The 25,220-nt window shown below is 44.9% G+C and overlaps 1 protein-coding gene across 1 annotated transcript in view; it reads left to right on the forward strand.

Annotated features, from left to right (window-relative positions):
- FAM3B (FAM3 metabolism regulating signaling molecule B) overlaps positions 1–20,966 on the forward strand; it is a 35,119-nt gene extending 14,153 nt beyond the window's left edge. Inside the window, exons 3-8 of the mRNA XM_032631363.1 lie at positions 6,840–6,963; positions 16,242–16,300; positions 17,193–17,243; positions 18,291–18,378; positions 19,523–19,655; positions 20,845–20,966. Coding sequence (XP_032487254.1) covers positions 6,840–6,963; positions 16,242–16,300; positions 17,193–17,243; positions 18,291–18,378; positions 19,523–19,655; positions 20,845–20,934 — 545 coding nt within the window. The 3' untranslated portion in view covers positions 20,935–20,966. The remainder of the gene's footprint in view (positions 1–6,839; positions 6,964–16,241; positions 16,301–17,192; positions 17,244–18,290; positions 18,379–19,522; positions 19,656–20,844) is intronic.
- Positions 20,967–25,220: the final 4,254 nt, after the last annotated feature.

Consider the following 25,220-nt stretch of genomic DNA (forward strand, 5'->3'; position numbering starts at 1 on the left):
AATCCTCAGGCAGCAGTAATTCTGGAGGCTACGTGCTCATGGTCATCGAGTAGTTAACTTCTTCCACTTGGTGATGGTTTTAGCACCTGAAAAACAACTCAGGGATATTTTTCAGATACTGTTATCCATGTCCTTCAGAGAGGAACTAAAAATTCTGTGATTGCCATATGGCTGATTTACCTTTTAAATTGTTACCAGTTCTACTGACGCAACTGCTGTTTTGGTCACTACATGTTCACATCCTTTCAATCATTAATTCTTTTTAACTTTAAAAAATTTTTTTTTTCTTTAAATGAAGTATAGTTTATTTACAATGTTGTGTCAGTTTCTGCTGTACAGCACAGTGATTCAGTTATATATATATTCTTTTTCAGATTCTTTTCCATTACAGCTTATTATAAGATATTGAATGTATTTCCCCATGCTGTACAGTAAATCCTTCTTGTTTATTTTATATATAGTAGAATGTATATGTTAATCCCAAACTCTAACTTACCCACACACACCCACCCCTCCACCATAGGGTAGCTCTGTTTTCTTTCTCTTTTTTAAACATCTTTATTGAGTATAATTGCTTTACAATGATGTGTTAGTTTCTGCTTTATAACAAAGTGAATCAGCTATACGTATACATATATCCCCATATCTCCTCCCTCTTTCATCTCGCACCCTCCCTATCCCACCCCTCTAGGTGGTCACAAAGCACTGAGTTGATCTCCCTGTGCTATGTGGCTGCTTCCCACTACCTATCTATTTTACATTTGGTAGTGTATATATGTCCATGCCACTCTCTCACTTCGTCCCAGCTTACCCTCCCCCATCCCCATGTCCTCAAATCCATTCTCTACATCTGCATCTTTATTCCTGTCCTGCCCCTAGGTTCTTCAGAACCATTTATTTTTTTAGATTCCATATATATGTGTGAGCATATGGTATTTGTTTTTCTCTTTCTGACTTACTTCACTCTGTATGACAGACTCTAAGTCCATCCACCTCACTACAAATAACTCAGTTTTACTTCTTTTATGGCTGAGTAATATTCCATTGTATATATGTGCCACATCTTCTTTATCCAGTCATCTGTCGATGGACACTTAGGTTGCTTCCATGTCCTGGCTATTGTAAATAGAGCTGCAATGAACATTGTGGTACACGACTCTTTTTGAATTATGGTTTTTTCAGGGTATATGCCCAGTAGTGGGATTGCTGGGTCATATGGTACTTCTATTTTTAGTTTTTTAAGGAACCTCCATACTGTTCTCCATAATGGCTGTATCAACTTACATCCCCACCAACAGTGCAAGAGTGTTCCCTTTTCTCCACACCCTCTCCAGCATTTATTTTTTGTAGATTTTTTGATGATGGCCATTCTGACGGGTGTGAGGTGGTACCTCATTGTAGTACTGATTTGCATTTCTCCAATGATTAGTGATGTTGAGCATCCTTTCATGTGTTTGTTGGCAATCTCTATATCTTCTTTGGAGAATGTCTATTTAGGTCTTCTGCCAATTTTTGGATTGGGTTGTTTGCTTTTTGATATTGAGCTGCATGAGCTGCTTGTATATTTGGGGGATTAATCCTTTGTCAGTTGCTTCATTTGCAAATATTATCTCCCATTCTGAGGGTTGTCTTTTTGTCTTATTTATGGTTTCCTTTGCTGTGCAAAAGCTTTTAAGTTTCATTAGGTCCCATTTGTTTATTTTTGTTTTTATTTCCATTTCTCTAGGAGGTGGGTCCAAAAGGATCTTGCACTGACGTATGTCATAAGTGTTCTGCCTATGTTTTCCTCTAAGAGTTTGATTGTGTCTGGCTTTACATTTAGGTCTTTAATGCATTTTGAGTTTATTTTTGTGTATGGTGTTAGGGACTGTTCTAATTTCTTTCTTTTACATGTAGCTGTCCAGTTTTCCCAGCACCACTTACTGAAGAGTCAGTCTTTTCTGCATTATATATTCTTGGCTCCTTTATCAAAAATAAGGTGACCATATGTGCATGGGTTTATCTCTGGGCTTTCTATCCTGTTCCATTGATCTATATTTCTATTTCTGTGCCAGTACCATACTGTCTTGATTACTGTAGCTTTGTAGTATAGTCTGAAGTCAGGGAGTCTGATTCCTCCAGCTCCGTTTCTTTCCCTCAAGACTGCTTTGGTTATATGGGGTCTTTTGTGTCTCCATACAAATTTTAAGATTTTTTTTGTTCTAGTTCTGTAAAAAATGCCACTCGTAATTTGATAGGGATTGCATTGAATCTGTAGATTGTTTTGGGTAGTATAGCCATTTTCACAATGTTGATTCTTCAATCCAGGAAATGGTATATCTTAACACCTGTTTGTATCATCTTTAATTTCTTTCTTCAGTGTCTTACAATTTTCTGCATACAGGTCTTTTGTCTCCTTAGGTAGGTTTATTCCTAGGTATTTTATTCTTTTGTTGCAGAGGTAAATGAGAGTGTTTCCTTATTTCACTTTCAGATTTTTCATCATTAGTGTATAGGAATGCAAGAGATTTCTGTGCATTAGTTTTGTATCCTGCTGCTTTACCAAATTCATTGATTAACTCTAGTGGTTTTCTGGTAGGATCTTTAGGATTCTCTATGTATAGTACCATGTCATCCTCAAACAGTGACAGCTTTACTTCTTCTTTTCCAATTTGGATTCCTTTTACTTCTTTTTCTTCTCTGATTGCTGTGACTAAAACTTCCAAAACTATGTTGAATAATAGTAGTGAGAGTGGGTAACCTTGTCTTTTCCCTGATCTTAGAGGAAATGGTTTCAGTTTTTCACCACTGAGAACAATGTTGACTGTGGGTTTGTCATATATGGCCTTTATTATGTTGAGGTAAGTTCCTGCTATGCCTACTTTCTGGAGGGATTTCTTTTTTATCATAAATGGGTGTTGAATTTTGTCAAAAGCTTTTCTGCATCTATTGAGATTATCATGTGTTTTTTATCCTTCAGTTCGTTAATATGGTTTATCACATTGATTGATTTGCGTATATTGAAGAATCATTGCATTCCTGGGATAAAACCCACTTGATCATAGTGTATGATCCTTTTAATGTGCTGTTGGATTCTGTTTGCTAGTATTTTGTTGAGGATTTTTGCATCTATGTTCATCAGTGATATTGGCCTGTAGTTTTCTTTATTGGTGACATCTTTGTCTGGTTTTGGTATCGGGGTGATGATGGTCTCGTAGAATGAGTTTGGGAGTGTTCCTGCCTCTGCTGTATTTTGGAAGAGTTTGAGAATAATAGGTGTTAGCTCTTCTCTAAATGTTTGATAGAATTCGCCTGTAAAGCCATCTGGTCCTGGGCTTTTGTTTGTTGGAAGATTTTTAATCACAGTCTCAATTTCAGTGCTTGTGATTGGTCTGTTTATATTTTCTATTGCTTCCTTGTTCAGCCTTGGAAGGTTGTGCTTTTCTAAGGATTTGTCCATTTCTTCCAGGTTGTCCATTTTATTGGCGTATAGTTGCTTGTAGTAATCTCTCATGATCCTTTGTATTTGTGCAGTGTCACTTGTTACTGCTCCTTTTTCATTTCTAATTCTATTTATCTGAGTCGTCTCCCTTTTTTTCTTGATGAGTCTGGCTAATGGTTTATCAATTTTGTTTATCTTCTCAAAGAACCAGCTTTTAGTTTTATTGGTCTTTGCTATTGTTTTCTTCATTTATTTTTCATTTATTTCTGATCTGATCTTTATGATTTCTTTCCTTCTGCTAACTTTGGGGGTTTTTTGTTCTTCTTTCTCTAATTGCTTTGAGTGTAAGGTTAGGATTTTTAGTTGAGATGTTTCTTGAAGTAGGATTGTATTGCTCTAAACTTCCCTCTTAGAACAGCTTCTGCTCCATCCCATAGGTTTTGGGTCATCGTGTTCTCATTGTCATTTGTTTCTAGGTATTTTTTCTTTCCTCTTTGATTTCTTCAGTGATCTCTTGGTTATTTAGTAGTATATTGATTAGTCTCCATGTGTTTGTATTTTTTGCAGATTTTTTTCCTTTAACTGATATCCAGTCTCATAGCGTTGTTGTTGGAGAAGATACTTGATACAATTTCAGCTTTCTTAAATTTACCAAGGCTTGATTTGTGACCCAAGATATGCTCTATGCTGGAGAATGTTCCATGAGCACTTGAGAAGAAAGTGTTTTCTGTTGGTTTTGGATGGAATGTCCTATAAATATCAATTAAGTCCATCTTGTTTTCATGTATCATTTAAAGCTTGTGTTTCCTTATTTATTTTCATTTTCGATGATCTGTCCATTGGTGAAAGTGGGGTGTTAAAGTCCCCTACTATGTTTGTGTTACTGTTGATTTCCCCTTTTACGGCTGTTAGCATTTGCCTTATGTATTGAGGTGCTCCTTTGTTGGGTGTATAAATATTTACAATTGTTATATCTTCTTCTTGGACTGATCCCTCGACCATTATGTAGTGTCCTTCTTTGTCTCTTGTAATAGTCTTTATTTTAAAGTGTATTTTGTCTGATATGAGAATTGCTACTCCAGCCTTCTTTTGATTTCCATTTGCATGGAATATCTTTTTCCATCCCCTCACTTTCAGCCTGTATGTGTCCCTAGGCCTGAAGTGGGTCTCTTGTAGACAGTATATATATGGGTCTTGTTTTTGTATCCATTCAGCCAGTCTGTGTCTTTTGGTTGGAGCATTTCATCCATTTACATTAAGGTAGTTATCGATATGTATGTTCCTATTACCATTTTCTTAATTTTGGGGGGCTTGTTGTTGAAGGTCTTTTCCTTCTCTTGTATTTCCTGCCTGGAGAAGTTCCTTTAGCATTTGTTGTAAAGCTGGTTTGGTGGTGCTGAATTCTCTTAGCTTTTGCTTGTCTGTAAAGGTTTTAATGTCTCTGTCGAATCTGAATGAGATCCTTGCTGGGTAGAATAATCTTGGTTGTAGGTTCTGCCTTTTCATCACTTTAAATATGTCCTGTGACTCCCTTCTGGCTTGCAGAGTTTTCTGCTGAAAGATCAGCTGTTAACCTTATGGGATTCCCTTGTATGTTATTTGTTGTTTTTCCCTTGTTGCTTTAATATTTTTTGTTTGTATTTAATTTTTGATAGTTTGATTAATATGTGTCTTGGTGTGTTTCTCCTTGGATTTTTCCTGTACAGGACTCTCTGCACTTCCTGGACTTGGCAATCATTAATTCTTGAACCAGGCTTTTGTGGCTCAGGGGAGCCCTAGGAGACTACAGCTTTTCTACCAACAAGAGGCAGGCAGAGGACTCTGTGGTGGCAGTGGGGGATCTCTCTCAGGAAGGCCCCATAGCGTCCTGCTCGGTTACACTTTTGTTCAACAACATTGATGGAGCAGCTGCTTGCGCTGCACACAGACTTGGTGCTGGGGTTATAAAGTGAAAATAAATAGACAACATCCCTGTCCTTATGGAGAAGCTTTTAAAAAGGAAATTGCATGGGCCTTCCCTGGTGGCGCAGTGGTTGCGAGTCCGCCTGCCGATGCAGGGGACGCGGGTTCGTGCCCCGGTCGGGGAGGATCCCACATGCCGCGGAGCGGCTGGGCCCGTGAGCCATGGCCGCTGAGCCTGCGCGTCCGGAGCCTGTGCTCCGCAACGGGAGAAGCCACAACAGTGAGAGGCCCGCGTACAGCATAAAAAAAAAAAAAAAAAAAAAAAAAAAAAAAAAAAAAAAAAAAAAAAAAAAAAAAAAAAAAAAGGAAATTGCAGGATATTAGGCAGTGATGAGGGCTAAGGAAAAGAAAATAAATCAGGGCAAGCTGGGCAGCGCAGGGTGGGTTGGGGCTTTGGTTAGTGATGGGGATGAGGTAGGTAAAGGGGAGGAAGATGTGAAGAGCAGAGTAAGCACGATGTTGGGGTGCACAGGCCCCAGAACTCTGTGTCCTCTTGGGCACCAGGACTGTGTGCGCATCTGCATCCCTGTGTTCACCAAGCAGTTGAGTCCTGGTCCAGCTCAACCCCCAGAACACTCAGCCATCACAGCACTATCTGTGTCCTGATTCCCCCCAACAGCGCCTTCCAGCCAATCTGCTGGCTGTGCTTCTAGCCAGATGTGCTAAAACAGAGGAGTGCAGCGATCCATAAAACAGCACGTCCCCAGTCAAACTGGGGGAGTGAGAGCACTTTCTGATTTTTTTTTTCTAGAGACTCGGGATTTAAATTGAACCCAGTGCAGGACAGTGGGTTCTGTGGGTGACAGTGGACAGCCACACCTGTGAAAGGGGGGAGACATGAGTGGTAGTGATGGCAATGAGGCACCCAGCAGTGGGAGATACAGAGGGTACCCAGTGCCAGCTGACCTCAGTCCTCCCCAAGTGCTGACCCCTGTCACTGGGCATGACATCTCCAGGGCCTGCCAGCACTGAGATAGCAGCCCAGGCAGAAAAGCTCAGCATCTCAAGCTCAAGGGAAAGGAGAAGCGTCAGCCATCGCTAGAGTGGTGGTCAGGGGTGTGTGTGTGTTTCAGGAATGTAAATGCAGAAGCTGGATAGATGCTCCATAGGCTACTTCTTGGTTCATCAGCACTCTTAGACCCAACTAATCTTTCTTTAATTGGAATACAAAAGACTATGCCTTGCAATCCCAGAATGGCAGTCATGACGATCAAGAGTGATTCCCAACCCTTCTGAAATTGTTCCGCCTACTCAACATCCCCTCTCTTTGGCATATTTGCTATTTGAAGACAAAAGCAGGTTAAATTAATTTTGTGTCTTCCTGGTTTTCCCCCACTGCTACTGGAACTTGCTGGTGTGAAGTCTTGGGAAAGAACAGCTGCCGTTCACAGTCAAGCAGTGGGTTCACCTGATCAATACTGCATGATGCTAACTGTTATATTCCTTTTTGTTACAGCCCCAGCCCCGAAAAGGCAAAAATGTGACCACTGGACCCCGTGTCCCCCAAACACGTACGCCTACCGGTTGCTCAGTGGGGGTGGCAGGGACAAGTATGCCAAGATCTGCTTTGAGGATGAGGTGTAAGTACCACAGCGGGAAAAGAAAACCTAGCTCTCCCCCTTGGTTCTTTCCCTTCTCTGAGGCTGACCAAGCAGCAAGTCTGCCCCAGGAGAGAAAGGCATCTTCTTGACCTCAGGCAGAGGCTGGGGGCATCCAGGGGAACTGAGAATGCATGCTGTGCCGAGGGTGGGGAGGTGGGACCCGTAGATTGGTTTTATGTGTCCCATGTTGAACTTTCATTTGACAGCAGTTAGCAAAAACCTCAGTACATATTTTGTACTCTAGCCCTTCAAAGTCAGGGAAACATCAAAACTCAGCGGGTACGGCTGTCCTTGCATTTGGGTTTTGATCCTCACCCTCATGTGTTAAAGCCAGTGTCGTCTCTCTCTGCAGCCCCTATCCCCCCGGTAGCTCGGTTCAGCTTCTGTGCCACTGCCTTACCCTTGACAGCCCAATAAACCCTGACACTTGGAAGTGTCCTAGCCCAGTGTATTCCATGGCTAGGGCTGCTGTAACAAAGTACACAGACAGGGCAGTTTAAACAACAGACATTCATTCTCTCTCAGTTCTGGAGGCCAGAAATCAAGATCAAGGTGTGGGCAGGGCTGGTTCCTTCTGAGGCTGCAAGGGAGAGTCTGTCCCATTCTCCCTCCTTGGCTTGTAGATGCCGACTTTGCCCTGTGTCTTCACAGCGCCATCCCTCTGTGTGTGTGTCTTGATCCAATTTTCCCCTTTTAAAAGGGACACCAGTCATTTTGGATTAGGGTCACTCTAAAGACCTCATTTTAACTCAGTCATCTCTTTAAAGGTCTATATCCAAATAAGGTTACATTCTGAGGTTCTAGGGGTTAGGACTTCACCATTTGAACTTCAAGGGAACACAGTGCAACCCACAGCACCAAGCTTAAGGATGGTTTGGGCGATTAAGTAATTATTACAAATGAGAGAAAATGTGGTCTGTTCCTAACCCTGAGTAGGAAGTCATCCCCAATTATCCCATTTCCCCCAAACCAGGCACACTTTCCCTTTTTTTGTTGGTTAGCTGTTGCCCACAGCACTCAGCACTTGCTGCATTTCCACCCCTCCACTCTCAGTCCCTTGGTCTCTGCACGTACCTTGTTCTCCCAAGGAGCAGGCAGCGCGCTCAGAGAGGGGGTCGGATTAAGCTTCGTACACCTTACACAGTCCTGGCATATCCCCTCATTCAATATTTGGGAGTTGGGTAGAAATAGCCCCTTCGCTCTGCAGGTCCATCGGTCTCTAAGGTCCCCTTTGCTCTGCCGGACAGTTTGTTGATAAACATTCATCCACCGATGAACTCCAGAGGGTGAGGCACTCAGCTGAGGGACCGTGCCCAAGAAGCTGACGTCACAGTTCAGGGTTCTCCGCCTCAACCCCATGGACACCCTGCATGGTAGGGGCTGCCCTGAGCATTTCAGGGTTAGCAGCACCCCTGGCCTCCACCCACTAGATGCCAGAGAACACCCATCCTCCCCACCGGCTGTGACAACCACACAGGTCCCAGACATTGTCACACGTCCCCTAGGTGGCAAAATCCTACCCCCCACCCCATTAAGAACCAGTGGTATAGTTGGAGAGAACAAACAGAGTTTGCAAATGTCCATGGTAAATGCTGTATGGTAACTCTGTGTGTGTGTGTGTGTGTGTGTGTGTGTGTGTGTGTGTGTGTGTGTGATTTCAGAGGTGATGCCCTGATGAATGGGATTGTCATTGAGGTAGATTGAAAACTGAGCAGGATCCCTTGGCAAGGAAGAGGCGGGAAGACCTGGGAGGGGTGGGGACAGTGGGAGGGGATCACTCATCCAGAATCACATCGCCAGAAGAGGATTATTCAAGCTCAGATCCCAGAGCCCGGGATTTGCCCTGCTCCACAGTGCCTGACACCTTCTCCCGACCATGCATAGGAGCTACTGCATCTTACCTGGTACAAACCAACTCACTTATACTTTAACTTCATAGAACTCTGTCTGAGGTAGGTACCATTATTATTCCCATGATACAGACAAGGCAACTGAGTCACAGAGAGGTTCAGTCACTTGCCCCTCATCACACAGCTGTTAGTGACAGAGCCAGGATTCCACCTGGACAAATGCAGGGTCTGCTGCATGGACCAACTTGAATCCAATAGTCTAAAGGAACAACTAACCCTCTCTATGAATGTGTAGAACCAAAGGTAGCTTGCCTGCTTCAAACAGTATTCTAGATGTTTTTCAGAATTCAGTGCAGAATAAAGCAGGATAAGCACAAGCAAAAGCAAATTAAAAGGAACAGGAATCAATGAGGCCAGATGCCAAGACCCTTGCTGTGCCTTTAGTGTTGTGTTTTCTTGTAACAAGTCCCTGGAACAGAAAGGATGGGTTGCAGAGATCTCGTTGTTTTACAAATAAAATATACAGGTTTGGGAATTCCCTGGCGGTCCAGTGGTCAGGACTCTGCGCTTTCACTGCCGAGGGCCTGGGTTTGAGCCCTGGTCGGGGAACTGATATCCCACAGACCACACTGTGTGGCCTTAAAAAAAAAAAAAAAAATATATATATATATATATATATCAGGTTTATGTAGAAAGATAAGAGGTTTTTTGCCATTTGCTTCATCCCTACAACCAGCATGTCCTAGGTGCCTGCAAACGTACCTCCCCCAGGGACAGCACCCTCCATCTGTCAGTAGAGTCCCCCTACTCACTCACACCCATACCTCTAAACAGTGGGTTTACATTACAACTTCCTTGTTTCCGGTTTTCGGCGTTATCAGCTGCCCTGCCCCTCGGGAGCTCAGCTCTTTTCCACCATCACCCAATTCCTGTCCTCTTCCCTTACCATTGTCCTGATTAAGTTACTATACTGTCATCACGGTTTGAGCAAACTTCATCATTTACATGATTATGACTGTGAAAATAAAACTCAGAGAGTTTACTTGATAGGAATATTTTACCAAGGGAGAACCCAACTCCTGGCAAACAAGATTTCCAAATGGAAGGCGGTTAGGTGGCATCGCGCTCCATGGCCACGGTTCAGCTTATAAAGTTTGAATAAGTGCAGTGTTTTCTAGTGTGGCTTGTTACTAGAAACTTATGTGCCATTGCATTGCATGAGCTGACTTGTTCATCACTGCAAGGTCATGCTGACATAAAGAAAGCTTAGGTTTCGTTTAAGGTCAGAGTCAGCATTTGGGGGACGTCAGGGCAGTTTTAAGTTTGGGTTGTGTGACTGTGAGGGTCCATCTAGGGATATATTCAAACTGTGGCCTCCAGTTTGTTTTTTTTTACTACTTAGGTACTTACTTAATTAATTTGGTTGCACCGGATCTTAGCTGTGGGCTCCTTAGTTGTGGCATGCGAACTCTTAGTTGCGGCATGCATGTGGGATCTAGTTCCCTGACCACGGATCGAACCCGGGCCCCCTGCATTGGGAGCATGGAGTCTTAACCACTGCACCACCAGGGAAGTCCCTCCAGTCTGTTTTTTTTCTAACAGGACTAAACAGAAGTTCTTCATGACTGAAGCATGTTGTGTACAATAATTACGTTTCGTGTACTGTTGGCTCGCTTGGTTTTCCATTAAGTTACATCAGTTTAATCCCTAAACTTTCCTCTGGTTAAATAAATCTCTCACATCAGATACTTACCAACTTCACCTCTGAAGCTTCTGTCCCTCTCCAATCAGCCAGGTTACCCTGCAGCTACCGTGCGGCTGTCATTCGGGGACCCCTCCCCACCACCATCCTGGGGATGACCTTTGCCTCCCTCTCTGTAACTGGAGTCCCTGTTTCCTGGATACAGTACCTTCCACTTTCTTAGTTTCCACCCTTGTTTTGCTGGAGCACATCTTCCAATAACATCCTGAGAAAAGGGTACAAGGGGAGGTAATATTTTTAAAGATTCTTCATGTTTAAAATGTATTCATTCCCACCAACGATTAACTGGGAGTTTGGCTGAGGATAGATTTCTCAATTATAAATAGCTCCCACTTTGAATTTTGAAGTCTTTGCCTGGAATTAAGTGACTCTCACTCCGGCAATGTTTGAGTGTGGTGACCGTGAGAATGCACTTCTCAGGTTTCTAGGGGCAGGTAGTTCATTGGCCAAGAGTTCCAGTTGCTGCATTCTAAAATCCATAGTAGGTTTGCTGGAGGCCCGGCTTCCGCTGGCTGCTCCTAGCCAGTGACTGAGACCTGTTACAGAAAAAAATATTCATGACACTTCGTGCAAATGATCAGGCCGACTTTATTCAAGGGGGTGATGGCAGTAAGCGTAGGGACCACTCTTGTGGGGTCTTGTAGGGGAGAGAGATTGGATTCAACTCCAGACATATCACGGGCAAGCATTTACAGCCAAGGAACAGGGTGGAGATTGTGGATAGAAAATTACTAAGAGGAAACATCAGGGTTGAGGAGATTCTGGCTAAACAGGTTAACAAGAGTCTTGCTGAAGGCGGGACCTGGAGGGTGGAGGAGGATTAAGAAACTGATTTAATATGGATGGTGATCACATATCAAAGGTGGGGCTTTCTGGTTAAACTGACTTAGCAGAATTCTTGCTAAAATTGGACAATGCAGAGAGGAGCGGAAGTCCAAAAGTCAGGCCTAGTTTAAAAAGAGCTCGGGGGGCCTGAGTAGAGTTTGGTCAAGGAGAGAATCCTTATCAGAACCTTGAGATACCAGGCAGCCCCATTCCTGGGCCACACAGGCTCAGCTGAAGCCCAGCTTGCGTTCCAAGATGCCCATTGGCCTTGCCGAAGTCTCCTGAGACTGCCTGGCCGCCTAGGACATGCCCACCCCAGCTTTTTCCCTTTCCTCCCCTTAGGGTCAGGCTTGAGTTGGGGTCTGACAACTCGCCCTGCTTAACCCCACCCCTCTCACCTTCTCTCGTAGGTATTTCCCCTAATGAAAATTCTAGCGCATTTAACCCTGTTTTGGTATCTGCTTTTCAGAGGACTCAGATTAACACAATGAGAATGACTGTTCCCTCACAGTCTGTCCAGCAAGGCATGTTGACTAATATTTTGAGTTTTGCCATTCTGAGAGAAGAAAGTTAGTCTCAGATTAGTGTTTTATTGCTCTTGCTGTGAGTGAATCCAGGGTCTTTTCATGCAAAGAATGGCTGTACAGTCGGCCCTCCCTACCCGTGGGCTCCACATCTGCGGATTCAACCAACCATGGATCACATACTATGTTTATGATCCATGGTAGGCTGAGTCCACTCATGCAGCTCTCACAGATACAGAGGGCCGGCTATGGAACTTATTGAGCACCCGTGGATTTTGGTATCCGTGGCAGGTCCTGCAGCCAATGTCCTGCAGATACGGAGGGATGGCTGTATGTATTTTCTGTGAACTGTTTATATCTCCTGCCCATTTTTATTCCTATCCCTGGGCTTTTTTAATTGATTTATAAGATTCTTTATGTATTAAGGTAGTTAGCCCTTTTGCGTTATAAAACTGCTCTCCATATTTTGTCTTTTCATTTTTTAGATGGCATTTTAAAATATGCTTATGCTGTAGTTAATACCTGACCTTTAACAAAGCAAAGAAAATACACACCATATAGTGAAAGCAAAATTTAAAAATTTGACAAGCAGCAAAAACAGAAAACAACCCAATTATGAAGTTATCATAAAGAACAAATATATCTCACGTATATTAAGTGGCCTGTAAAAATGCCAATTAAAAGGAGGCAATTCTTAGATTGAATCACAGCACATAAACCCCAAATTATGCTGTATATTAAAAATGCATACATACAAGAGAATTGAGGTCACAGGGAAAACCACCACCCTGAAAACTGAAGAGACAGGCAGATTCATCAAATCACAGATTACCTGGAGCAGGGAGCTCAGCTGGATCTAGCATCCGGTAGGAACCCTTAAAGGGTAAGTGACTAATTGCTGGAGACTGAGCTTGGATGAGTTTGAGAGATTAACTCCTGGAGGCCAAGCCTTGGAGGAGCTCCCACACCTTCCTGAGTTTCTCCTCCAGGAGCCCTACCAGGCTTTCAGAGGGAAGACTGAAGAAAAATCCCCTCATGCTTCTGGCACTGGGAATGGGAAAGTAGCCATTTTGAAATACGTCCCCAGTGCTCTGTTCTTCTTAGCAGGCTTGTCTTCGAGGGAAACTGTTTTACCAGAGTCTAACCAATGAAGGTTTTACCAAAGACTAGCCAACCTGGGGGAGGGAAATACCCAACTCCAGGCCCCTCTGGCCTTCCTGTCTCCCCTAAGGAGTGAAAGAAAAAAGAAAAGCCACTTGTGAAGGCCACAGCTCAGGGGCACAGGCTCACTAAAAGACTGAGGCCTGATCACAGGCCTATGGAACACTTCCTCATTCCTGACGTCTTACTACCACATAATAGGGCTCCTGTAAAATAACAAGGGATTACAGCTGAAAAAAAACTGAAAGTCTCAAACCCAATGTAAAAGAGTCTATAGGGATACCCAAGAAAGAGAGGAGAAATGTTAGCCTCTGACACCTACAGCTACAGCAAATAGTAAACAGAGCCTAACTCCCTGCCAGATGAACATAACATTCACACTAAAGACCTATTTACCAAGCATACCATGTCTGGCTTTCAACAAAAAATAACAAGACATACGAAAAGTAAAAAACCACAGTTTGAAGAGACAGGGAAAGCATCAGGACCTCGCCCAAATATGGCAGAAATTTTGGAATTAGCATACCAGGAATATAAAACAGCTATGATTAATATGCTAAGAGCTGCAATAGAAAAAGTGGACAGAATACAAGAACAAATGAGTAATGTAAGCAGACAGATGGACACCCTAAGGAAGAATGAAAAAGAAATGGTGGAAATTAAAAACACCATGACAGAAATGAAGAACCCCTTTTATGGGCTTATTAGTAGATTGGACACAACCAAGGAAAGAATCATTGACCTTAAGGCTATGGCAATAATACCTCCCAAACTGAGAAAAAAGGAAGAAAAAAAATAATTAAAAACCTGAAAAATAAAAAAGAACAGAATATCCAAGAACTGTGGGACAACTACGAAAGGTATAATACATGTAATAAGAATACCAGAAAAAAGAAGAGAGAAAGAAACAGAAATATTTGAAGCAATGTTGCTGAGAACTTTTCAAAATTATCCACAGACACCAAACCACAGACCCAGGAAGCTCAGAGAAAACCAAGCAGGATAAATACCCCAAAATGTACACCTAAGTAAATTGTATTCAAACTAGAGAAGATTAAAGACAAAGAGGAAATCTTGAAAGTAGCCAGAGGCAAAACCAACAACAACAACAAAATAAAATGAAACAAAAAAACACTTTACTTATAAAAGAACAGGGTAGGAATTACATCAGGCTTTTCTTCAGAAACCACGCAAGCAAGAAGAAAGTGGGGTAAAATATCTAAAGCAAAGTGGCTGTACCATTTTACATTCCTATCAGTGCATGAGAGTTTCAGTTAATCTGCCACTATATTCACCAGCGCTTGGTATGGTCAGTCTTTCTAACTGTAGACATTCTAATAGGTATGCAGCAGTATCTGACTGTGATCTTAATTTGCATTTCTCTAATAACTAATGATGTTGAGCCTCTTTTCATGTGTTTATTTGCTGTATGTATATCTTACTTTGTTAAGTGCCTATTCAAATCTGTTCATTTTTAATTGGGTTGTTTTTCAATAATATAATTTCTTCAATCTTGTTCTTCTTTTTCAAAATTATTTTGACTATTCTAGATTCTATTTCCATATGAATTTTTGAATCAGCTTATAAATGCCTACACAAAAGCCTACTGGCTTTTTTCTTTTTTTTCTTTTTGAGATTGCATTAGATCTCTAGATAATTTGGGGAGAATTGACATCTTAGCAATGTTGAGTCTTTTACTCACCTCAATTTATTTAAATCTAATTTGTCTCAGTGATGGTCTGTAGTATTCAGTATATGCATCTGCAGATACTTTTCCCATATTTATCACTAAATATTTCATACTTTTATGCTATTGTATATATTTTTTAATTTAAAAGTTAAAAAAATTAAGTTTAAAATTTCAATTTCCCATCATTAGTGGCTAGTATGTAGAAATGCAATTGACTTTTATATAATGATCTTGTATCCTGCAACCTTCCTAAGCTCACTTATTAGTTCTAGTAGCTTTGTTGTAGACTCCACTGGATTTTCTACATAGGTGATCATGTCATCTACAAAAAAAAAAAAAAAAAACGGCAGTCATAACACTTCTTTTCTAATCTGCATGCCTTTGACTTCTTATGAAGATAATGTATCATTGATTTTAAAACTTGACAGAGGATGCATGCACTCATACAGATGCACACACACACACACACACACACACACACACACACACACACACACACACAAAGATCTTCAGTAATATTTCACATTTCCAGGAAGGTCAGTCTTCTTCCTGGCTTTAGGACACAATCCCCTTGAAACTGGCATTTCATATTCTCCAATTTAAAAGTAAAACTTAAGTGAAGTAGTGTAAGGGATTTATTTAAGGAGATAATCAGGGTTACATTTTGTGGTTGGATAGAAGCATCTCCAGGTGTCCGCAAAACCTCCGTCAGAGCACTGATGGGGAGAGGACGCATGGAAGCTGATACCAGAGTTGGGTCAGACCCATCTCTTATTCATCCACCTCTTGTACCTCATTTTTTTTCCAGCCAGCCAGTTTGAATGTGTCCTTCATGTTTGTCAACCCTTCTCTTGTGTTCTTCGCATCCCATCAACTGTCGAAACCCAGCAAGTATACATCTTCAGTATCTCTTTACTTTGCCATCTCCTTTCTCATCCCACTTCTCATCTCCTCGTTCATGGTCTAGTAAGCTTCATCAGACTATGAAAGTAACCAGGTTTTGTGTGTGTGTGTATGTCTCCAGACTTTCTGGCTCCTAATCCATTCTACTGGTTGTTGTACTCCATATTTATAAAGCGGGAAAATGAATGCCCGCCCATGAGGAGGTTGAGGATTCAGTGAGAGAACGTTTGCAAAGAGCCTGTGCTAAACAAACACTGGTGTTCCTCTCCCTGGCCATTTGTATAAATTATAGGACTAAATGCAGTTTCCAGGTTCCCTGAGGGACTCAGACTGTAGAGATGTGTGGGGACAGATGTGTGTGGAGCGAGTGTAGGGGTGACTTTCCAGGGAGCTGGGTCAAGGCCAGTGCATATCTACAAGGGAATGGTAAGTGACCAAGGATGGACAGTGATTTTGCCAAGAGAGGATCTTACAGAGCAGGGAGGGCTACTCACTGCTTGGTGAGAAAGGAGTTCTTTGACAGATGCTTGTCTGCATTTCAGGCTCATAGGAGAAAAGACTGGGAATGTAGCAAGAGGAATAAATATTGCCATTGTCAACTGTAAGTTATTAAGTGTTTTCTTTAAAACTCCTCTAAAAGCTCTGTGATTGGATATTCAGTGGTACCTCGGGTTTCTTTATGGTTTTTGCACACGATCTAGTCTAGGTTTATATTTTAATGCGTTTTAAGAGTATATATTTAACTATTTTTTACAATGCCTCACTTTAGAGATTTGTAGTTCTACCAAAAAACTGAAATCAAATATAAACTGATTTTAAAAAAACAAAGAAGGACCTGCTGAATTCAGGGCTAAAACCAGATCAGCAGACCAGGGGGTACAGACACCCTGGAGTTGGGCTTCACGTTTGCTCGGATTCCTGGTGACCCAGCAGAAGGTGACACCAGTTCCTACCTTTGTCTGATAAAAGGGCCTCAGGGGAAGCACAGCCTGCCCTCCTCTTAGGCCTGGAAAAAAAAAAAAAAATCTGTCACTATTGCCATCGGGGCCCCTGACAGTAAGAACTGTAACAGGTTTAGAGGAAGGGTTTCCCTTGGCGTCTGTCCCTATGAGCAAGGTGAGCACATAGTCCGGTGACAGAGAGCTGCAGGAACCTGAGGAAAATGTGCCTGATCTGCAGGAAAAGCTACGGGGGGCAGCAGAAAGGGCTGAGTGGGGGCCCTGGTGTTTTTGGGAAGAGGCAGGTGCACTGGGAAAGAACGTGGGCGTGAATCACTGGAAGCAGGCGGGAGGGATGCTCTGGGCAGCCGGTGTGAGCCCTGCCTTCCTGAGCCGAATCACTGGGGCCCCCTTCAGGGAAGGCGGTCCTTTCCTTCAGGTGGGACCATGGCAGTCATGCTTCCTGGAAAGAGACAGAGAAGGAACACGCTGTTTTCAGAATGTGCCCTGAGTCCCCATGTACCTTCTTTTAAAAACTGTTTCTCTCATTTCCAGATGTGACTGGGAAAGTATTAGCAACACAGTATTTTGATATGTACGAAGGAGGTAAGGAAACCCTTTTCCTCTTAAAATTAATTATACACACAAATTAGGATTAAAAAAACACAACCAAAAACATCAAACATTCTTATTTTGTCTCCCAAAAAATTTGCCGGAAGCAAATTTTTTCTAGAACTGTCTTACATAAACCCTCGTGGTCTCTGAGTTCATGTATTAAAATTTGAAGGCATTATCTAGAAAATGTCTTTTCTTTGATCACACTTGTCCTGGATCTTTTCCTTCTGCCCCTTCCTCGGATAATGGGAAAGAGAAAACATCTCTTTCTTTTTTTAAACCAAACATGTAGAATAATGTGATCAGCCTCCAGCCCTGAATGTCATCATAATTACTGCTGTGTTCACGGCGCTGGGCGTGGTGCACGCATTCCTGGAGCCCAGGGTGTCCATCCTCCTCCAACTGTCCCTCCATTCTGGACTCTGGATCTTGACTGAAGTTGTTTTTATTTAACACTGAGAATTACCTAAAACAAATCTTTATAAAGATAATGGAGGGGAGCAATTAGAAGTGCCCGGATGCACTCGGGAACGATGCCGTTAATCATGACTACAAATACAAGCCCCAGTGGTAAATAACAGGGTTTGAGCTGAGCCTTTATTTCCTCCCTGTAAGAAATAGAGGGGTCTCTTAGCAAGGACTTACCCATCCCGGTGTGGTCTGTTACGTCTCGTATTTCTCCTCAGTGTCCTGGAGCCACTCGGCTCTTAGAGGGTCATGCCCAGGTCCGGTGCTTTCTTATTAATTGCAAAGAAGAGCCCGCCTGTGTTGCCAAAGTCGCTGCCGGTTGGTTTCAGAGCTGATCACTAGAATCTTTATGATGCGATCATGCTGCTTGCCTCACATCGCCCCGCCGTGGAACCCACAGGCCGTTTACTACGAAAGCGCTAAAGCATCATTTGCGTGGTCGAGAGACAGTTCTAGAATCAGAGGATTCAGAGCCCGGGGCACAGAAGCTGAGAGCAGAAGCACAGCCTCTAGGGCCAGAGTCTCAGCTGACAGAGAAGGTCCTAAGACTGATTTGCATTGACCCGGCAGATAACTCTGGACCGATGACGAATTTTATTCAGAGCGCTCCCCCGAACTCCCTGCTCTTCATGGTGACCCACGATGATGGTAGCAGCAGGTGAGTGCAGACTTGTCACAGCAGGGGCGAGAGTCAGGGAAGCCAGCGTGTGGGGGGGGCGGGCAGAGCATCAAGGCTGTCAGTGTTCCTCAGTACATCATTTAGGAGAGGACAGAGGTCCAAGGAGAAGGATGCTTCTTCAAGGAAAAGGAATGGGAAACCATGAGGAACAGACTGCATTTCTAGAGAAACAACAAGCTGGTGCGGCACATAAATCCTAGAAACTAAGGAATATTTCCAGGTAGCAAGGCAAAGCCACCACTGACCATAAATAAAATAGCAAAGCTAACCCTTGGCCAAAGAGCTAAACCCAGGGTGGGACTTATACACACGCACGCACACACGCACGCACACACGCACGCACACATACACGATGCTTTCACTAGGGAGAAAATGACCTGGTGAGTGTTTCTCCAAGCGTGCTCTCCTGAGCAAACGTGTGCGTCTTCACTGCCTAACTTCTGAAAACCCCGGAGTGCTCATAGGCATCGTGAATTTCCGAGATGGGGCTACTGAACATGGCATTTCCCAAATTTGTTTGAATTCAGATCTTATTCTTCAAAGAGCATCTTCCCAGATGGAAGTTCTTTGACATGTGCTTTGAAAGACTCAGATTTAACCCATTTAGGAAAATCTGAACTTACCTTTTCTTTTCCTTTCTGCCCACCTCCCTTTACTTTGCCCTGAATTGTACCTTTCTACAACGGTAGGATTCTTTAGGTTTTGTTTTTTTTTTTCATTTTTGATACTGACTTTTCTGAATACGAAAGGGACAGTTTTGACACTTGTTTTCATCTTTCAGCAACTTCTGTCCTCTTTATTTGTGGTCAGTAAACAGGAGGGCAGCAAGGACCGAAAACTATGCTGGCTGGGATGAGGATGACTGAACCCCAAGGCACAGGGCTTTTCCGAATTGAGAATTAAAACTCTGGGCACCAAACTGAGTCTAAAAGAGTCCTGGATGTGGCCTTATGTGTAACTAGAGATGTGACACACTCAGCCAGCATGTGTGTTTCCCTCCTGCCCTGCACCCCAGGAGGGCAGGCGCTGCTTTAGAAACCTGTCCTAGGACAGACTGTGCCCTAGCACCACATACCCGAGTCTGCAGGTGAGACATTCACATGCTTCCCCCTTTGCCCCGCAGACTGAAGGAGGACGCTAAGAAGGCCATAGAGGCCCTGGGAAGTAAAGAGATCAGGAACATTCGGTTCAGGTCGAGCTGGGTATTTCTTGGAGCAAAAGGCTTTGAACTTCCTGCAGGAATTCAGAGAGAAAAGGTGAGTGGTTGCTAAACATCCCTTCCTGAAAACCAGTTACCATATGTCCTAGCAATTCCACTCATAGATACATAGCCAAGAGAATGAAAAACATACGGTCACACAAAAACCTGTACGAGAATGTGCTATTATTCATAACAGCAAAAAAGCAGAAACAACCCAAATGCCTGATTAATAGATTTTAAAATGTATAAATAAAATACGGTATAGCCACACACTGGAATATCATTAAGGCACATACAGAAATGGAGTACTGATATAGGCTATGACATGGGCGCACCTTGAAAACACACTAAGTGAGGAAAACCAGGCACAAAAGGACACATACTGTATGATTCCATTTATATAAAATTTCTAGATTTCTGACCAGAGACAGAAAATAGATCAGGGGCTGTCTAAAGGCTGTGGAGGATGGTGAGTAGATTCGAACGGGTTTGTGCATTCTTGTTCCTTGTTCCCACTCTAAAATTGAGTGTGGTGATGGCTGCATGCCTCGGTGAATATACTAAAAGCCATTGAATTGTACACTTTAAATGGGTGAATTTTATAGGAGGTGAATTCTGTCTCAGCAAAGCTGTTATATTAAAAAGAGAGAGAGAACTAGAATTGCAAAGTTTAGAATGCATATTCTTTTGAAGCATGAGTTTAAGGTGCTCCACTGTCTGTGAAAGGATTGAAGATGGAAAGCCTTAAAGTCAAATCAATCTGAACAAGGAACAAGTGTTCCTTCTGAGCAAGGAACACTCCGATTACCCTGAAAAAAATATACAGTCCTTCTCCCGGAGAACTGAAAACCAGACTTGAGAGTTGTGCCTCCCATATGGCAGCTACTCGCCAGATTTGCAGGTTACACTTAAATTGATTCAAGTTAAAGAGAATTTAAAATTCAGTTCATCAGTTGTGCTAGGCACATTTCAAGTATTCGGTAGCCAAATGTGGCTAGTGGCTACTCTACTGGGCACGCGGATTAAAGGACACGTATACCATTGCAGAAAGTTTTCCACCTGTTGAATCAAGTTGCTTCAAATATTGAGTCACATTGAGAGGAAATCATGTACCCTGAGTAGGTTGTAACAAATCCCATCCTAGGAAGTGATTCTCTTTTTATGACTTTGCTCACAGCTGGCTCGCTAACCATTTGTTGATTAGATGAATGGATAAATTAAATCTTTTTCTTTCCTTTGCACAGATCAACCACTCAGATAATGCGAAGAACAGGTATTTGGGCTGGCCCGCAGAGATCCAGGTAGAAGGCTGCATACCAAAAGGACCAAGCTAACATTGCCCGGCCTCAATAAAGGTGCCTTTTATAGACAAATGCATCCCGAATGGACCACAACTCTTAGCCAACAGTCAATATTTGATGAGTATTTTGGGTTTGTCGTCAACCAGCCGACCAAAATATTTTCCAGGTGTCTAAAATCTTGTCGCACAGACTTTTTATGCCAGTGTTTATAGAGTGAAGGCAGTGAGCAGGACAGCTGAAATGCATGGGAATTGTTCAAGGGGATGCAGTGACTTCCCCTTGAAAGGAGAGGATTGGGGGGTGGGGGAAGTAGCCACTGCTTGTCCAGATGTGGAGCCACTTTACGATTGGATCTATGTTTGATCCCTGTGGTCCAGACAGCTCTGCAGAGAGAAAACCTTTATTCCCCGATCACCGAGCACACCCTCCTTTCGGACGGTCGCCTCTCAGGATGAACAGCAGTCAGAGGGCTTAGCAACCTTCCTGGGTTGAGCTCTTGAACTCCCCCTGCAGGTCCCTGAATTTACTCATTCCACCAATCTGGGTGCGCCTAACTCAGGCACCAGCGGTGCGGTGCGGTAGTGAGGAAATTCCGTGTCCGCCTCCATGCTGGGGTGTCGCTCCAGTGGCCGGTGGGACCTTGTCTAACAGGGTGGGGGAGAAGGATCTCTGACAGGTGAGTAGGGTCTGCTCTCGGGAGAGCCACTGTATACCCCAGGTTTCCTAGGACACACACCATAGATCTACGGACCAAGATACCCAGGGACTTGGGGTTAAGAAACTCAAGTCATTGCCAAGTGCCCATTCTAACCTCCCTCCCAAGCCTGGCTACCAGAAATGGTGGGAGACTTTGGTACCAGCTTAAGAGTGCTTCTCTGAGCCTCCAGTTTCTCATCTATAAATAGAGGGATGGGGATAGACAAATGATTTTCAAGCACTTCTATCGGCAGGCCTCTTTTGAAAAACATGGCAGCACGTGGCACCCTGAATTTCAGCACCCTTGCAGGATCAAGCCACCCAGATCTCAGTGGCTGACAACAGTGCTGAGGTCTCCTTCGTGTAGTAGGCGCCTCGCGGGGCAGCCGAGGCTCAGCTCTGGGTGCCCGGAGCCAGGATGAAGGAGCGCCCATCTCAGGCATGGAAGCCAGAGAGAGCAGAAGTCCAGAGGTCCCCCCAAAGCTCCTGCCAGGACACATGTGAGCCCTCATCCTTGCACCCCTTTGCCAACCAGGGGGGACATCAGCCTCGTGGCAGCGGGGGGTGACTGTCGGCCCCTCAGGGAGCCTGAGCCTCTCTCTGCAGAGGAGTCTGCAAACCACTGGATACGATCGTGGCTGGGGCCCTGTTATGGGCTAGATTCTGTTCCCCCCAAATTCATGAGTTGAGTCCTAACCGCCAGTATCACAAAATGTGACCTCATGTGGAAACAGGGTCATTGTAGGTGTAGTAAGTTAAAGCAGGGTGACCCTCATTCAATATGACTGGTGTCCTAACAAAAAGGAGATGTTTGGACACAAACAAGCAATCAGAGAGAACCCCTTTCTGGGTTCTAGATCACTTTGGAGGAGGCCTGGAAGCGCCGTCTGGAGAGCATTAGGGCATCGCTGAAAAGGCAGCAGCATGGGGACCTGCGGGCTGCAGGGGCTGGAGCAGAGAGGGGCGATCAGGGGGACCGCAGGCCCCTCTGTAGGGGACTGTCACAGTGGGTGCATGTCCAAACCCATTGCATGTATAACCCCAAGAGCGACCCCAGGGTAAACTGTGGACTCCCGGTGACAATGGGCAGTCGTGGATTGTGACAAATGTGCCCCTCGGGTAGGGGGTAGTCAACAGTGGGGTAGGCTGTGCAGGGGGGAGGGCAGGGCGTCTGGGGGAGCTCTCTGTACCTTCCCCTCAATTTTACCGGGAACCTAAAACTGCTCTAGAAAATAAAGTCAATTACCAGAAAACAAAACAAACCAAAACTTGCCAAGGAAACCAAGCCTTACGTGGGCAGCCACCCCTGAACATCTGTCCTAATTACACAGACCCCCGGGAAGTGACCCTAAGCCCTCCCCACAGCCGTGAGCTCTCCCAGGTGTGCAGACCTGCCCCTCCCTGCGGCGGGTTGGGGGGGGTGGGGGCTGGAAGTGCCGCCCCTCCCACAGAGAGGGGAGGGCCTCTAGCCTCTGCCCTGGAAAAGGCAGGCACTTCTTGAGCTCTCAGCATCCCTATTTCCTAGATGCTTGGACTTCTGACACCATAAAATCAGGAACATGGCTTGTTCCTGACAGGAAAGTGTGTCACCAGCTAGGACCCTCCATCGCGCTGCCCACCCCAGGCCTGTCCTCCTAGCATCTGCCCTGAGGTGGGTCACCATCGTCACCCCGATTGGAGAAGTTGGGGCCCAGACAGTGAAGAGTCAGGGGGTTTCTACCCCCCAAGTGGCCTCTGCTACTTCGCCCCACTGGCACAAACATACACTTAGGACTCAGACTCCTTGGTCCCTCCATCTCCTTAATCCATTAGTCAGGGAGACATTGCACGGTCTCCTCTGTACTACTGAGAAAGCACTCAGAAGGAGAGGTCTGGCCGAGGGTGGGTGCATTCTGGTTCCAGATGGCTCGGGGCTGTATGAACGCTCAGGCCAGCCCTTCCTCAGAGGGTCAGTGGGCCGAGAGGGATGAGGGGCTCTGGCCGGGGATCGTCATCAAGCTCCCTGCAGCTTGAGAACCAGCCCAGCACTCTGATGCTGTCAGGATGAGGGGCGTGCCAAGGGGATGCTCTTCTGAGCGGGGATGCACGGTCCTCCAGCTGCCTCCACGGAGGTGCGTTGCCTTCACTTGTAACTTTCCCGGAACATAGACGCACCCGCCCTGTGACGCAAGACATTGGTGGTGAAGTTGGCTGCCCACTTCTTCCCTCCATCCTCCACCTCTGCCCAGGGCCTCTGGATGATCTGGGCGAAAGATCCCACGGGACACAGACCCTGAGACTCTCCCTGTAACTTCCTCATGACAGGGTTTGAAAACCATTCTTTTAGCCTCTAAATTTCTTCTTCAAAGGGGAATTTGCCCACAAGTCAAGTGAATGAGCAAAGAACTGCTCAGGATTTATTTTCTAATTTATAATCTTATTTTTTGTTTTGGAAAGGATCGCGGGAGTGAAACTGAAACTGAGGCCGGCTTCCCCCACCCTGTGCCAACCCCTCATTCCGGGGCCTCGTCGCGGTTCCCCACACTCTGGTGATGGCAATGCCTGATTCACCCACCCCCCTTTAGTCACAGCGCCGCCGCCGGGAGACCTTTGGGGCCCCCTGGGGTGCAAGTAACCAAGCCAGGACCAGAAAGTGGGGCTAGCTCAGGGCTGAGTTCCCAGCAAGAACTCTCCGAGAGCACAGGGACCAACCCGAGTATGAGGGCACGCACTGCACAAGTGGGGTACTGCGGGGAGCTGTGGACGTCCCTTTTTGGCGTGTTCAGAGCTTAATATGAGGAGAGAGTGACAGCACAGAGCATCTCAGATAGTGTCCTGCTGGACAGCGCTGTACTAAGTGACCGCATCTCCAAGGGTGGTCCGACCCCAACCTCTCTGAGAACATGTTAGCAAAGCAGAATCTCGGGCATCCGATCCTGGGGTGGGTGGCAGGGCAGACCCCCGTGTGTTTACAAGCCCACCAGGAAGCTCAGATGCACACCCTCACCAGGCATCTGAGGACAACTGTGTAAGTCACCAGGAAGTGTATTGATTCTTTAGTGTCTTATCTGTGGCAGGCCATTAGTTTCATTTCTCTTGCTGCTGGAAAAGAGAGCAGCAAGGGAAGAAGCCGTTTCTATAAAAGGGAAGCAGAGGGCTTCCCTGGTGGCGCAGTGGTTGAGAGTCCGCCTGCCGATGCAGGGGACACGGGTTCGTGCCCCGGTCCGGGAAGATCCCACATGCTGCGGAGCGGCTGGGCCCGTGAGCCATGGCCGCTGAGCCTGCACGTCCGGAGCCTGTGCTCCACAACGGGAGAGGCCATAACAGTAAGAGGCCCGCGTACCAGGAAAAAAAAAAAAAGGGAAGCGGAGGAAGGGAGAGAGATGATTTGCCGGGTCTCCACTCTGCAGGTGCCCAGGTAAGAGCTGGGCAGGGAGAGATGCTTCACCACGTCCTCATGCAGCAGACATGCTTTCCTTTTGAAAGGATTTTCTGGTAAACATAGCTTGGGCCGGAAGGCTGGAGACAGAAAGATACGTGTCTGAAGCTGCCTGTGTTGGTGCTGGCCTCCAGCCATCCCTGCAGGCAGAGAGCACGTTCTAGAAAGGAAGTGGCTGGACTGGGAACGCAAGGGGACCCGTCTC

This window comes from Phocoena sinus, chromosome 4 (assembly GCF_008692025.1).
Source record: "Phocoena sinus isolate mPhoSin1 chromosome 4, mPhoSin1.pri, whole genome shotgun sequence".
In the NCBI taxonomy this organism is placed as follows: domain Eukaryota; kingdom Metazoa; phylum Chordata; class Mammalia; order Artiodactyla; family Phocoenidae; genus Phocoena; species Phocoena sinus.